The sequence below is a fragment of the Notolabrus celidotus genome, unplaced genomic scaffold, assembly GCF_009762535.1.
Source record: "Notolabrus celidotus isolate fNotCel1 unplaced genomic scaffold, fNotCel1.pri scaffold_162_arrow_ctg1, whole genome shotgun sequence".
Classification (NCBI taxonomy): domain Eukaryota; kingdom Metazoa; phylum Chordata; class Actinopteri; order Labriformes; family Labridae; genus Notolabrus; species Notolabrus celidotus.
The window spans coordinates 2,802-17,161 of NW_023260031.1; the positions used below are offsets into that span (position 1 = coordinate 2,802).

Sequence of the window (14,360 nt, forward strand, 5' to 3'; positions counted from 1 at the left end):
TTGGCTCTGTGCTGTGAGAACATTGATTAATGATTGTTAGAGTCAACGATACTCTCAGCTCCACCTCTACTTTTACCTTCTCTCTCATTTTAGCCTCATTATGCCCCCTCCATCCCTCCGCTCTCCTCCTAACTCCTGTCACCCCCTCCCTCCCTCCCTCCCTCCCTCCCCCTGTAGGGTGGAGTCTATCACTTGATCTGACCACTGTCAGGGTCAACCTCCAGTTGTAGAGGGGGGATCTGGTACTCCTGTCCTCCTCCCTTGTGCTCCCTCTTTTCCTTTGGATCTCCTTCTTCACTTTTTCGTGCCTTTGATCGTCTGTTTTATCCGAACGTCCTGCTGCCAGTTGCAGAAGATCTAGCTGGACCCTTCTTTTCCTCATCCCTTCTTCCCTTTGCATTTGGATCGCTGGGCTCTAACAGTCGATCCAAGCAGCTAGATAACTGATTAACCGGTCAATCGAAGGTGAAAAAGCAAACCAGACGGTATGACGGATAAAGGTGGCGTGACGGGTGGAGGGGATGATGCAGGAAGCATCATGGCGTTGCTGGAACGCGTGGCGGGCCTCATGGACACCGTCCAGACCACGCAGCAGCGCATGGAGGAGCGTCAGCTGGAGCTGGAGAGCACGGTGAAGACCATCCAGGCCGACGTCGTCAAGCTGACCAACGACCACGCCAACACCAGCTCCACTGTCGACCGGCTGCTGGAGAAGACGCGCAAGGTCAGCCGCCACATCAAGGACGTCAGGGTGCGCGTGGAGAACCAGAACGTCAGAGTGAAGAAGGTGGAGGCCACTCAGGGGGATCTCTTGGCCAAGAACAAGTTCAGGGTGGTCATTTATCAGGTAAGACTTTGATCAGGTGTGTGATTAATGTCCTGTAGAAACTGATCTCTGACGACGTGCGTCTGAGGGAATGATTGCCAAAGTTCTTCTTCTGGTGAACAGAGGAGAGGTCCTTTTTTGGACCTGGTAACCTAAAGCATCATGACTTAACGCACAGTTAAACAGACGTCTAAGGGTTTCTAGTCGTGACTCAAAGAGGGTACGCTTATAAGAGACCAGGGCTTCAGAAATAAAAAAACATCTGAGAACGAGTATAAACCAAATCTGCTCGAATTCAGTCCCAAAAACTGGATCTGAAAGGAACAAAACAGAACCCACAATCCTGAATCCCTACCGGAGCAGATTTGATTGAGCACATGTTGGATTCTGCACCATGTAGACCCGTGAGCATCTTTAACGTACAGAACTAGGGAAGGGTTCTGTCTTCACCCTTCGTGGCACCAGGCTTAGAATCTGGTTTAACATCACTTTCTCTAAAACACCTGAACTTAAATGATCAGTTCTAAGAAGACAGACAAACTGAACAGCAGGACTGAGGGGGGGCATATTCGCCTCGGGGTGTCCAGTCAGTGAAAGGAGGGAAGAACTGGTTTATAGAGGTGGCCAAGGTCTGAAATCAACCTGCATTCAGCCTCAGAGGAACAGGAGAACTCTGAACTGTTAATAAAACTCTGAACATTTCAAACTCTTCTCTCAAAGGCTTCAACACGACCGAGGTGAATCACTTTGATCCGTGCGGGAACAAAAAGACATTTGTTGACGATGTTGTCAGAGACGCTTTTAGTGTCGACTCAGAACTCTGAGTTCCTTCAACATGAACCGGCTGCATTAGCTCAGTTCATTCTGGAGGGTCGAAATAGCAACGAGCACACTCACACCAGGCTTCGTTTTACTTCTTTGGCCTTCACAGTTAGCAGCTGCCAGCGCAACGGTGACCCGGTTATTTTAGCCGTGGATAAACGTCAGTGTGCTGAAAGGTTACACCACAGAGCTGGAGCTCATGCAGAAGGCTTTGACTTAGACAGAACAGTGTGTGGATGATTACTTGGGGCTTATATTTCAGTAAGCTTGATGCCGTGTGAATAAAGACGGAGGTCCACTCTGAAGACAGGGCGCAGCTTGCATTTTGATGCTCTTTATTTCTGCACCCTGGACTCATCTTTTGCGTGTCTTCGGATTGGGGATGAGTTTCTGCAGCGAGTTAACCTGATGTCAAAGATGCACAAACAGTGTTGGGATGTATGGATAGGGCAAAAAAAAAGACAGAATCACAGAATGAGTGGGTTGGTTTCTCTATAAAGGTATGGCTGGAGGTTATTAAACGATTCCAGCTCCACAGAGAGGTGAAGGTTTTGACGTGGCCGGCATATGATCCACACTTCACACCAGCACTATTTGATCACAGATACAGACAATGGATCCAACAAGGTATCACCGCCCTCTGCAAAATGTTATCTAACTGGAAGCTTGATAGCTTTCAGAATCTATGTAAGCTATTTGACTTGAACAGACACGATTTCTATAGGTATCTACAAATTAGACATTTCTTCCTGAAGGAGATCGAAGGTCCTAACCTTGAAAACCCCTCAGAAATTATACGGATATTTATAGGCGCGTATAAAGGTGAAAATACCAAAGGCACCATTGGCAAATTATATAAGAGCATCACCTCAATTAGCAAAAACTCAAATTATGTAAGGCAACGTTGGGAAAAAGAGACGGGGATGGAGATACCTGTGGAGGTGTGGCAACGTATCTGGGAGACTCAATGCACCTCCACTAATTCATTAACCTGGAGGGACTTTTGTTGGAAAAATTTGATTCGGTTCTTTATAACTCCTAAACAGAAATCTAAATTGACTGGGACTCAATGCTCCTGCTGGAGGGAGTGTGGATCAGAACAAGTAGACCATGCCCACATATTTTGGTATTGTCCACAGGTTCAATCTTTCTGGGAGAGGGTGGGACATTTAATATCAGAGATAATGGGCTTTGATATTGATGTGTCATTTATGTCTTTGTATTTTGGAATTACTCCTGAATGTGTGTGTAAAAGTGACCTCTACCTGTTGAAGATCTTCATGGCCGCGAGTAAAAAATGTATTACCAAATGCTGGCTTCAGAGAAACCCCCCCACCATAGAACTCTTCCTGGGCACGGTCAATTATCTACGCTCCATGGAAAAGATGACTTACACCCTCCGTCTACAAAAAGACAGGGGGGAAAGATACTGGATGAAATGGGACTCTTACCTACAGGAAAAGGACACAGATTAAGGGATTCTTTATTTTATCTTATTTTCCTTTCTATTTTTTTTTCTTTTAGACGCTACCCGATATTGCTCTGATCCATGTGCCTGTGTATACGTATATACTTGATGTTAACTGACCTCACTCTGTGTTTCTCTTCTATATGTGTTTATTGTATTGAAAATGCTATAAAAATAAAAGTTATAAAAAAAAAGATGCACAAACAGTCACATGACTTCACATCGCGGCTACGCTACGATGCTAATGCTAATGCTGGATATAAGAGCAGCTGGAGTGTAGATCAGAGCTGGATTCTTGAATTGCTCCGTGGGGTGTGGTTCATTACTGTAATCTGCAGTGTACGGTGTCAGGTTGCTGTGAGGTCACATGTCACCAGAGCCTGTGATTGGCTGGCTGCAGCTGCTGGATGTCAGGGTGCACTGTGCACACTGACACTGTGTTCACGTCACGTTGGATGGAAGTTAGAAACGGGAAAATTCTAGGTTGTTGTTTTCAAACGTAGCACGGTGAAATGTTAAAAACTGCACAGAGCAGCTTTGGTGTGGTAGGATGATGTAGTTTTTTTTTAAGTTTAAAGGCCTTTTTATTGAGAGGACAGCTGAGGGGAGACAGGAAGTGTGGGGAGGGGAGAGTGGAGGAAGGCATGCAGCAAAGGGCCGTGACCGGGAGTTGGACCGGAGACCCCCGGCGCCTCTTGAAACATGACTTTAAACTACAAAACATTCACACACTAACTCTACTAAGAATTACAAGTTGGACTATTTGGGGGTGTGGCTAAACTGACTGATGTTGTTAGCTTTTAGCCAGGAGGTTCACCTTAGCTCCTCCTCTTTGCCTGTTTCACGAATGAGTCATCATTTCCAACATGGCGACCGCCTTATACTTCTTCAGGAAACCACTGGGTGACATCACGGAGGTTACTTCCGTGTTTTATACTCTATGTGCCTCGCTCAGCGCCGGATGCTCTGAAGCTGTTATGAAGACGTTCTGCTGGATCCAGGTCAGAAAATGAAACATGGGAGGAGAGTCTGACTTTGTTTGGATTCATGTCACTGCTCCTCAGGTGATCAGCAACTTAAAGCAACAATCACGAGGGACACGGAGCTCAAAGTCAGAGGTTAACGACAGATTTGATAAGTTTGTAGCTTGTTAGCTAACATTAGCATCCAACCAACTGCTAGATGAACATGTTGGTTAGCTTGCTCTTCATTGGTCGGAAATTTCACGTTTGCTGCTCTATAATGAGAAACTAGCCCACAGGTATTTCTTCAATGCTAATGTTAGCTGACTGGATTTCCTCCGTCCACTGATAACTCTGAGGTCCTTTTAATCAGAGAGACATCCTGAGTTTCACTTCTTGCTCTATCACTTTATCATGCCTGTGAAGTATCTGTCATTCCTCATTTTGTCTGTTAAGGGTTGATGTCTAACTTCTTTAAAAACTGAGTGATTAATTGATGACTTGTTTTGTTTTTTTCTTATTGCCTCTCTTTCTAAATAAAGGTGATTATTAGTGTTTTGAAAATATTCCATATGCTTACACATCTCACAACCCTGGGTTAAAATAAAATAAGATCAAATACAATAAAATCAAAATAAATAAATAAATAATTACATAAATAAATAAATGTAATAATAATAATAACTTGAATTTATACAGCACCTTTTAAAACAAATGTTAACAGAGTGCTTTGACAAACAAAGAATGGAAGGGCGTTCATTATTATTTGAATCATTGCTTTAACATTTATTTATCTTATTTCATAATTTATTTCTTGTATTCATTTGATCTTGTTAACTCTACCTTATTTTTAACTTTTCTTTCCACTATTACTTATTTTATTAATTTTACTGTGTTGATTTTATTTTATTTATAAGTATTTTATTTATAATCCTGCCTTTTATAATTTTTCCATTGCTGTTGTTTCCTGTCTCTGTTTTTCTGTGAAGCACTTTGGGCAGCATGTTTATATGTATGAAAGGTGCTTTATAAATAAAGTTGAGTTGAATTGAGTTGGAAGAATTCAGGAGGATGACAGAATAAACCTTAACAGAGAGAGAAGTGTAGAAAATTCTAACAGTGCAATAAAAAGGAGAATAAATTCAAATTAAACAGAATAAAATATTAAAACGATAAAGCAATAAATCATTGTCACAGAGGTTTAAAAAAAAGAGTATTAAAGGAGAATAAAAATGTTTTAAGAAGAAGACGACATCACGCCAAAGAACAAAGAAAAAGAAGGAAATTATTGAACAATAATGAAATAAATAAAATAAATTATTTAAATTAAATACAAATAAATAAAAATAAGCAATTTAAGAGGTGAAGTCACAAAATAGAGTTTTAAGAAGAGACTGAGACGATGTCAGGGACTCTGCGAGAGATACTGAAAAGGCAACACAGGCTGATGCATGCATTTAAATGTTTTTGATTATTATTGAATAATTATTAATGTTGTAATGCATGTATCCCCGTCTGCAGAGGTCTGATTGCAGCTCTCTTACTGACACAAGCACTCACTCAATAATCACAGTTTCTATCATGAAGTCGTCCTGGCTCTGGTTTGGTTCCTGCTGCAGACAGAATTCATTCACAGTCTCATTTCTGTGTGGTGTTTTAATAAGACCTTGATGAGGCAGGTTTGCTCTGTAGTCATGTGTGCAAACATCTCTCTATTAAACTAATAACGAGTCCATGAGCAGCGCTGCTGTGGCCTCTGTACTGTAAGTGACTGTGCCAGCTGAGCGCTGACAGACCGGGTTATTCTGAGTCTGAACCTCCACCATCTCCTAATATAGTTGTCTGCTCTCTCACCCTCTCTCTCTCTCTCTCACCCTCTCTCTCTCTCTCTCACCCTCTCTCTCTCTCTCTCTCTCTCTGGACGAGGGTTATAAATCATCCTGTTAGCCGCTAACAGGCTGCGCTCGCTCTGTGATTTGTTCAGTGAGACTGACGGAGGAAATCCTCTCAGTCAGCCAGAGTGCAGGCTGTATGACCTTTCACCTGCCCCCTCTCTAACCCAAAGAGAAAGACTTCAGTCTCTTTCTCGGCGTGATAGGAACCATCTATGTTCTGACTTGGTTCATGTTCTTGGAGTCTGTAGCATCAGTACCGTGAAGTCTGGTTTTAAAGGCCATCGTTTGACCTCTTCCACGTTGCTTTTTGCAGCCAGGATCAACCTCTATGGATGACAGGGTGGATGCACATGGTTACATCTCTACCTTTGAACTTTGGCTGCATCTTTTCAGCCTATCTTTAACTCCCTGTTTCCACTTACACGATCAACTGGTGTCTATAGATCTGTGAATGAACAGATGATACCTCTAGAGTCCAACACAAGGAGGTGCATCTCACGACGGATGGATAGAAGCCATGTCCTACGGTCTCTCAGAAATCCACCACAAAGGTTCAAGTGTTTGAAAGCACTCGAGTCCGATTCAGGACCGAAAGTTTTGCAAGCACATCTGAGATTCCCAGAGGAAGGAATCAACTTCCTGTGGACTCACTTTGGTGAACATACAGAAGAGGAAATGATGCTTTACAACTCCCGAAAGTAGGAGAAGAACTTCTTGATATGACGACGCATCAGTCTGTTGAACCGTCGGTGAAGGTTGTGTGTTTTGAAAGATTTAACGACTAAATATTTGCATCCCTGTATTCCTAAAAATATCCCAGATCTGTGCAGAAAGGTCGCGGCTAGCTTAAAGATGAAGCTAAGGGAGCCTGGTTCTGTCCCTGCTGGTTTTCATCCCCTCAGAGCTTCTGTCCAGCTGCAGGCTCCAGATTAGAGCTGTAGTCGGGCCTTAAAAGTTAGACCCGAGCCAGACAGAGTTCTACCGAACCCGTTCGACCCATAGACTGTATAAAATATGGAAATCTGAGGCCAGTCGGCGGCGGCAGCCATATTGGAAATGTGGAACTCAACCAGGCAGAGTGTGACGTAAAGGGGCGGAGTTTGAGCCTCTGTTCCCGTCCAGGAGTCAAGTCAGTCATGTCCTTATTTGGGCGAAAACTCATAATCTTAATATCTTCTGAACCGTCACGTTAGAGTGCCCCCCCCCCCCCCCGTACAGTGTGTGCCGATAGAGAGATTAGCTTCATAGGGCCAAGCTGTTTTTTGAACCAGGCTGTAAACATGTTTATTAATGCTGCAAAGATCGTCTTCTTCCCATTCATGTCTATGTGGTTTCCTGTGTTTCTGCAGCCAGCCTCTAGTGGACACTTGATGAACTGCAGTTTATAACACTTCCTCATGGGCTTCATAGTTTGAGACCGGAGGTTGCCGCTTTGTTCGAACCCGAATGACCTAGATGTTTTTAAAGCCCGAACCCGTTTCCAGCCCGACTGCCCCGACATTATTCATCCCTGATCTGGCTCGTGTTGTGAGTTTTGGGTAGGATGGTCTGTTGATCTTCCACCAGCCAAGAACATCAGTTTCATCTTCCCTGACAGTCGTTTTAATGTAGGGAGAAGATACCTCGTCGTCTTCCCAGTCAGCTCTCTGTACATTTTCCCTCTCCTCTAAACTCGCTCTTTTTCCCGGAGGATGAGCGCGCTCGCTCTGGAGAGCTCTGGGTCTCGAGTCTCCACATCTCGTCGTGGACCTGCAGCACCGTGCAGAGCTTGCAGAAGAGACCGGGCGTGAGCATGTACGGCCTCCCTGTCTGAGTGTGACAACATTCTCATCTGGTTAAATTTTGTCCAGAGGAATGATGGGATCTTAAAGAGGTCCTGTATTATCACTTTACGTGTGAGCCAGTGCTCGTGCCGTTGACGCACAACTGCTTGCTGAGGGGAGTCCAGATTCACCTGACCGCTCATTTACCATGCAAGCCCGAGTCCGGCCTGACGGTCGGGTCGGGTACGGGTTCGGACAAATATCTTCAGCTCTGCTCCAGCTGCGTTTGCTATGCTCCAGTTTTGGGTTCCACACCTGGCAACTTTTCTCTGCAGGCTCCAGGAAGCTGCGAACACTCAGCTGCATCTCTGCATCAAGAAAAATGGATTCCAACATGGATTAGCTCGTTAGCTTACCGTGCTAAGTGCTCAGGCTCAGTTATGACAGTTATGTCTTCTGTCAAAGCTTTGGAAATGTCAGCCTCTCTATCTGGTGTCAGATACTGCAGGGCCTGTAGTGCATGTAATCAAAGATCCTGGTGGTCCCGTTAGCATGCTACGAAACACTTTGTGAACACACATTCAACTGTTTGGATTCCACCGTCCAGGAGCGATCCAAAGGTCTCCCAAAGGTCTCCAGGTGATGTCTGAGGCGTCATTCAGGATTCACCTTCAGGCTTTCTTCTCAATGTGACAGATTTAGGTGGACTGGTTTTATGACCACAAACATCCTGTGACTCGTGGTCAGATGTTTTATCTCTGGTTTTTAAAGCCCCCTTTGCTCTGGGCTGACTTTGAGTTAACTCGTGGACTGGGGGGGTTTTGGGTGTCGGGTTGAGTTCAGGCATGAATGGATGAGGTTTTCAGATCGTGAAGTGACCTGCTGTAGAGATCTGGGTCACTTTGCAGCTTTGGCCCTTAACATTTTTGCTCCATTTCATGCCGGGTGTAACGTGATCTTTCAGTTTCAGACTGCTGCATGCCATGACGTGGTCTGAAGCTGAAAGTGATCCAGATTCCCTCCGCACTCTGCTGCTCCCTGATATGTTTAGCTTCCTGCAGCTGAGCGCTGAGCTGCAGAGACAGGTGCTGCAGTTTATTTATGGAGGGAGGATCAGGGCCTGCACGCTAACCGCTAAAGTCTGCATGGCACAGTTTAACTAGAGTCCGATTTATACCTGGCGTTAGTGCTGCAGACAAAACCACCTGAACTGAGCTGGAGTCGAGACCCATGAGGGAGGGTTTTGGACCAAGACAAGACCAAGAGGGTCACGGCTGAGTAAAGAACCAAGCAGACTTTAGAATAAATCAAGAACTAAACCAGAGAGTACTGAGACCAAGACTTTCGGGGAATGGGACTGAGTCATGTCCAAGACTGTTAAAGGGGTTTAGACCTCATCACTGCCTCGGCCCGAGAGTCCTGAGACCCTAACTTTGGAGGTTGAGGACTAAGTCCTGACCAAAGCTTTGGGGGAAGTAGAGATACCATAAAACAATGCACAGACAGCTCAGTGATATCTTGAAACAGAATCCCAAATCCAGTTTTTCCAGGACCAAGGCAAGACCATGTTAAAATTTGGTCTAGCCAAGTAGAGACCTTGATCTTCAAAGAGTCGTCCTGGGACCAAGTTGTTCCTGAGTACTCCGATGTTACCTGATATCAGCAGTTAAAGGTTTCATGACATTCCCCCCCTCAGTTCAAACTTTAGAAGTCATGTGATCAAAGCTCAGTGCTCACGTGTTCTGTGTTCTCTTCTCTCAGGGTGACCAGGAGGTTAAATCCGTCGCACCAGGGAATGAACCAGCAGAACCCAGCGGCAGTGCCGGCGCCAGAGACGAGGTGGAGCCGGACAAGTTCGAGCTCCCTCCGGAGTCGGACGAGGAGTACATGGTGGTGGAGGAGGCAGACTCCTCATCCGCCAGTCGCACGAAGAAGACCGGACTGACGCGCATCGAGAGTTTCAAAGCCAACTTCTCCAGGGATAAGATTAACAAGACCCGCGAGAACCTGGGCTCCAAGGTCAACAAGTTCGGCGAGCGCATTGTGACGGCCGAGAGGCGCGAGAAGATTCGCCAGTCCGGCGAGAGGCTGAAGCAGTCGGGCGAGAGGCTGAAGGAGACCATCAGCAAGAGCGTCCCGGCCAAGCTCAACCTAAAGAAGGAGAGGACTGTGGCGGAGGGCCAGGAAGGAGCCGAGGGGGCCGCTGAGGGAGCCGCGCCGGTCGCTCCTCCAAAGGGCCGTAAGGGTAGCCCGGACGCTGCCAAGTCCGCTGAGGAGGAGGGAGGCGAGTCCGAGGTGCCGATGTACGACATGAAGCAGCTATCGTAAACCTGGAGACGGAGCTGAGATCTGGGACGTTTTATTTGGACCACTGAGACCGCACGGAGGGAGGGGGAGTTTTAAGGGTTGCTGTTACCGAGCAGAGCTGCAGGAGTGGAAGTCAGGAAGAGGAACATTTGTTTGTTGAGGGAAGTGAGCAGAGAAGCGGCCGGTCGCAGGTCCAAACTGACTGAACATCAAGACAACAAAGAAACTCTGAGGTTATTTCACATGCACGTACATGTGTGTCCTGGACATTCATGGTCAAATCAACAAACTGTCTTTTACTGTTTCGTGACACTGACTTGGTAAATAAGAGAAGAAGGAACTTTCCCATCATCATCACGAGGATGCTGTTCTCTTGTGTTTGCATGCTGAAGACGTTAAAGTGTTGGATGGTAAAGCTCTAACGGGGTTATGGTACGTGTGGTTCTGTCGTTTGTTTGGAGAAAAAGTGTTAAGTGAAGTTAAAATGTTCAAAGCTTTGTGTCACTGGAGTCCGATGTGACTGATCCACTCTGTGTCCGGAGTCTACGACTTGTAGGGGAGGTTGTGTGTTCAGGTGATGCCTTTACATGTCCAGATGTTTGGATGTGTAGACCCCGGGCCAAATGTTGGGACCCCAGTGAGATATAAAACATCATTTAGACCCGTCACGAAACAAGTCCACGGTTCATCTGTGAAGACCTGTGGACGGTGTGAGAGGAAATTTGAGTCTGTGTTTGATAGGAAACTTTAGGGTGCAGATTCATGAATAAGGCTCTGTCAAACAAACAGGCTGTAATGGTCCCACTAAAGGTTCTTGTTTTTGTCCCGGACAGGCTCAACATTACAGGAAGGAACCCCTGCAGAGATTTTGAAGCAGCTGTTAGCATGCTCCATGGGAAGCTAACCAAACCCCTTTTATCAAACTGGTAATTCTACCTCACTGAACTCAGGAGCTGCTGGTCTGCTGCTGCCTCCCTTGTTTACTCTGTTTGTGTCCCTGTGAGACTTTAGTGTTGGTAGACCAGCAGCAGAGCCGGCCCTAACCGTCTTGGTGCCCCAGGCAAGATTTCGAATGGTGCCCCTTGTATTGTAACCAACTCCACCAACAATCACATCACACACACACTTAAAGACACCTGACATCCAGCTTTATGTTTCACACGTCTCCTTTACTTGAAAATGAAATCACTTCTAAAAGAACATTAATAAAATAGAATAGAATAGAATGTACTTTATTCATCCCCAAAGGGGGAAATTCAGGAAATGGAAATAACACTGATATTAAGCAGGAAAATAATTATATGAAATATATATTATATTTAAGCCTGGCCTACATTTTCTATCTAATGAAGCTAACAGCTACCAAAGTGTAAATAAAGAAAACAAAGACAGTAAATCATGAACACAGAACCTTCAAGAACTGCTCTGCAAACCAATGTTTGAAAAACCAAACATGAATCACACGATTTTAAATGTATCACACCGCAATTTAGCCCCAAATTATATTTAGATAAACAATGTTATTTTTCCTGAAGGCTTCAAATGTTCTTCCTCACTCATTTAGGATGCAAGCGGCGCCCCCTTTGGCAGGATGGCGCCCCTAGCATTTGCCTAGTCTGCCTAAGCCTCGGGCCGGCACTGACCAGCAGCTCCTGCGTGTTTGGTGAGGTCAAACGTCGATGGTGGTTTTTTAAAGAGGGATGTATCAGCTGCCTCACTGTTATTCTGTTATTGTTGGATTTGATGGATTGAATGGATTCAGGTCTTAAAATACGTCCCTCTTAATCTCTGAATTCCTGATTCGTAATGAAGGAAATGAAGTTTTGTGTAAACAGAGGAAGTGACGTACCGGCAGAGACAGTTTAAGTTTGTTCCACTTCTCCCAGGTTATTTATTCTCCAGCAGTTATTTATATATCCAAGCTGCTAAACTTTGAACTTTATTTAAGGACATGGACGCTGTAACTCTGACCAACGGGCCATCAAGCTGAACATAAGGCGTGTTTTTGTGAGGATATATCTGCTCTCATACCTGTAACGTCATGATGATGATTTTCACAGTGCTGTTGGAGTTTTTGGTGTTTGTTAGCGAGTGACTGCATGGCTGTGGTTTGTCAGAGATGTTATATTAAAGCAGATTGTGTTTGATTGTTATGTTAAAGAAATAAAAGTTCACTTGGATCACTTCTGTAACAAAAGAGAAGTCGGTTTATTTAAAGAGATGATTTATTTGTGCTTATATATATATATATATATATATATATATATATATATATATATATATATATATTTATATATTTAACAGTTTGGATGCAGAGATGATGATTAATGGATCATGGATTCATATACTGAAATGAGTCATTAGTTCAACAGCAACCTTTCAAATTAACAAGTTAGTGTAAAATATTTTGTTAAGCTCACAAACGACACAACATCCTGACAGGAAACAATCTGAAGCCAAAACACTTAGAGCTCCCCCTGCTGACTGTCTACAGTAAAGTCATAAGCCCCGCCTCCTCTATGTTAACAGATGGGACATAGGTCAAACTCTAAAATCAAACACAGGTCAAATAAATGTTTGTCAAACATGTTTCTGTCTTTATAGTTAGTTCTTATCATGCTGATTTATATCAGTGTTCATGTTTCTGACTAGTTCACTTGGAATTAGTTATTGATGATAGAAAAAGAAGAATAAAGCGGGAAAGAGGGGAGGGGCAAGGGAAATATCATTTTTAGATCAAACTTTTCTTCAGAAAAGTGTTGAATTTTCTCTCAGAATTCTGAGATCAAAGACAAAATTCTAGAACTCTGCCTTTGATCTCAGAATTCTAGAACTCTGCCTTTGATCTCAGAATTCTAGAACTCTACCTTTGATCTCAGAATTCTAGAACTCTGCCTTTGATCTCAGAATTCTAGAACTCTACCTTTGATCTCAGAATTCTAGAACTCTGCCTTTGATCTCAGAATTCTAGAACTCTGCCTTTGATCTCAACGTCAGAATTCTGAGAAAAAGGGTGGGACTTACAGAAAAAAACCCACCTGAGGACTGGACCCACCTAAGGAGTTACTTGAGTCTTTTAAGTCCTGGAGAAAAGTGTTTGTGAGAGCTGTTTAGTGCCCCCTAGTGGACAAAGTATGGAAAGGAGACGCTGTTTTGAACCAAACCAGAAGGCCAAAAAGCCTTGTTGAAAGTGAAGCTATTTGGAGGAAGAGTCCCCGATTCTTGTAAAGAGATCGTAACTTAAATCCTCTGAAAAGAAACCGAATCAAATAAAAGACCAACATTCAGGTGATAAGTTTCAGCTGATTTCTGGAAGAAGTTTAACTTGCACATTTCAAAATAAAAGCCTATAAATCACACAAATCACCTGACTTTCTTTTTGTACCTTAAACCTTTTAGAAAACATAAGAATTCATTTTAGAGGATGTTGAAATATTTTATCTGCTGTATCATCACAGTTTTATTTCTGATTCTGAACCCAAACTTCAGCTCATTAAAGCTCCTGTGAGGAACTTTCTGTCTGTCGGTTTTGGCGCCCCCCTGTGGACAACGTGATACCTCTTCCATCTTTGCAGATTTTGTGCTAAAATGCGTTTTCTGACATTGAAGTCTTAATTAAATTATCAAATATAAAAAAAGACTGAGTTGTAAATGATCCCCTCTGACTCCTCCCACTTGTTTGTGTTTGTCATAAAAAGAAAACTCCTCACAGGCGCTTTAAAGTGAAATTCAGCTTCTCTGCAAAATCATTTAAATTAAATCTTAAAGATAATTAAATATGCACTTTGTTTTTAAGAGAGCTAAGCTAAGGAATAAATGTACTTTGTTGGTTGTTGAGATGCTAACAATAACCATAAAGCTAACCATGGTCACATGATCACTTGCAGTCACAGAGCAGAGCGGCTCCTCGCAGCGTCCAGTGCTCCGCCGGCTGCACGCTCCTCAGCTGCAGAGAGAAGATGAAGTTCAGGTCGGTGCGGCGCGGTTTCTTATAGACCGGACACGAGTACAGGCTGACCGGCCCCGCGCCACCGCCACCTCCGGGCTGCCGCTTATTGTCGGCCATGTTGGCTGAGCTGATGGCGTAGACGTGAACGACAGGGAGCGGGCTGAAGAGGACCTGAAAGGAGACAGCAGAGAGGGTCATGGGAGTTTCATGATTTTGTTGAATTATTTTTAATCTACCTTCAGTTTCTTATCCTTAAAATTCTAAATGGATGTTTTTATGTTCATATTTATTTTTTTGTATTATTTATTTATTTTATTTCTGTCTTTAAATTTCACTTTTTTAAATCAATATTTTTTTTTACAGGGTTT

At 43.9% G+C, this 14,360-nt stretch overlaps 2 protein-coding genes across 2 annotated transcripts in view; one reads left to right on the plus strand and one right to left on the minus strand.

Moving 5' to 3' along the window:
• The first annotated feature begins 487 nt into the window (after window positions 1–487).
• cavin4b (caveolae associated protein 4b) lies at window positions 488–11,197 on the plus strand. Its single transcript, XM_034678522.1, has 2 exons — window positions 488–847; window positions 9,498–11,197. Exons 1-2 carry the CDS (start codon window positions 488–490, stop codon window positions 10,062–10,064), a joined length of 927 nt encoding a protein of 308 aa, XP_034534413.1. The 3' UTR covers window positions 10,065–11,197.
• A 1,829-nt stretch (window positions 11,198–13,026) lies between these two features.
• Window positions 13,027–14,360, minus strand: part of dnah5l (dynein, axonemal, heavy chain 5 like) — a 47,762-nt gene continuing 46,428 nt past the window's right edge. The window contains exon 88 of the mRNA XM_034678523.1: window positions 13,027–14,163. Coding sequence (XP_034534414.1) covers window positions 13,921–14,163 — 243 coding nt within the window. The 3' untranslated portion in view covers window positions 13,027–13,920. The remainder of the gene's footprint in view (window positions 14,164–14,360) is intronic.

What these genes read in the sequence shown, in the direction of transcription:
- cavin4b (XM_034678522.1), top strand. Translation starts at nt 488, where the DNA reads ATGACGGATAAAGGTGGCGTGACGGGTGGAGGGGATGATGCAGGAAGC. An exon ending in TCAGGGTGGTCATTTATCAG is followed by an intron (nt 848 to 9,497) that starts GTAAGACTTTGA and finishes CTCTTCTCTCAG; the next exon opens with GGTGACCAGGAGGTTAAATC.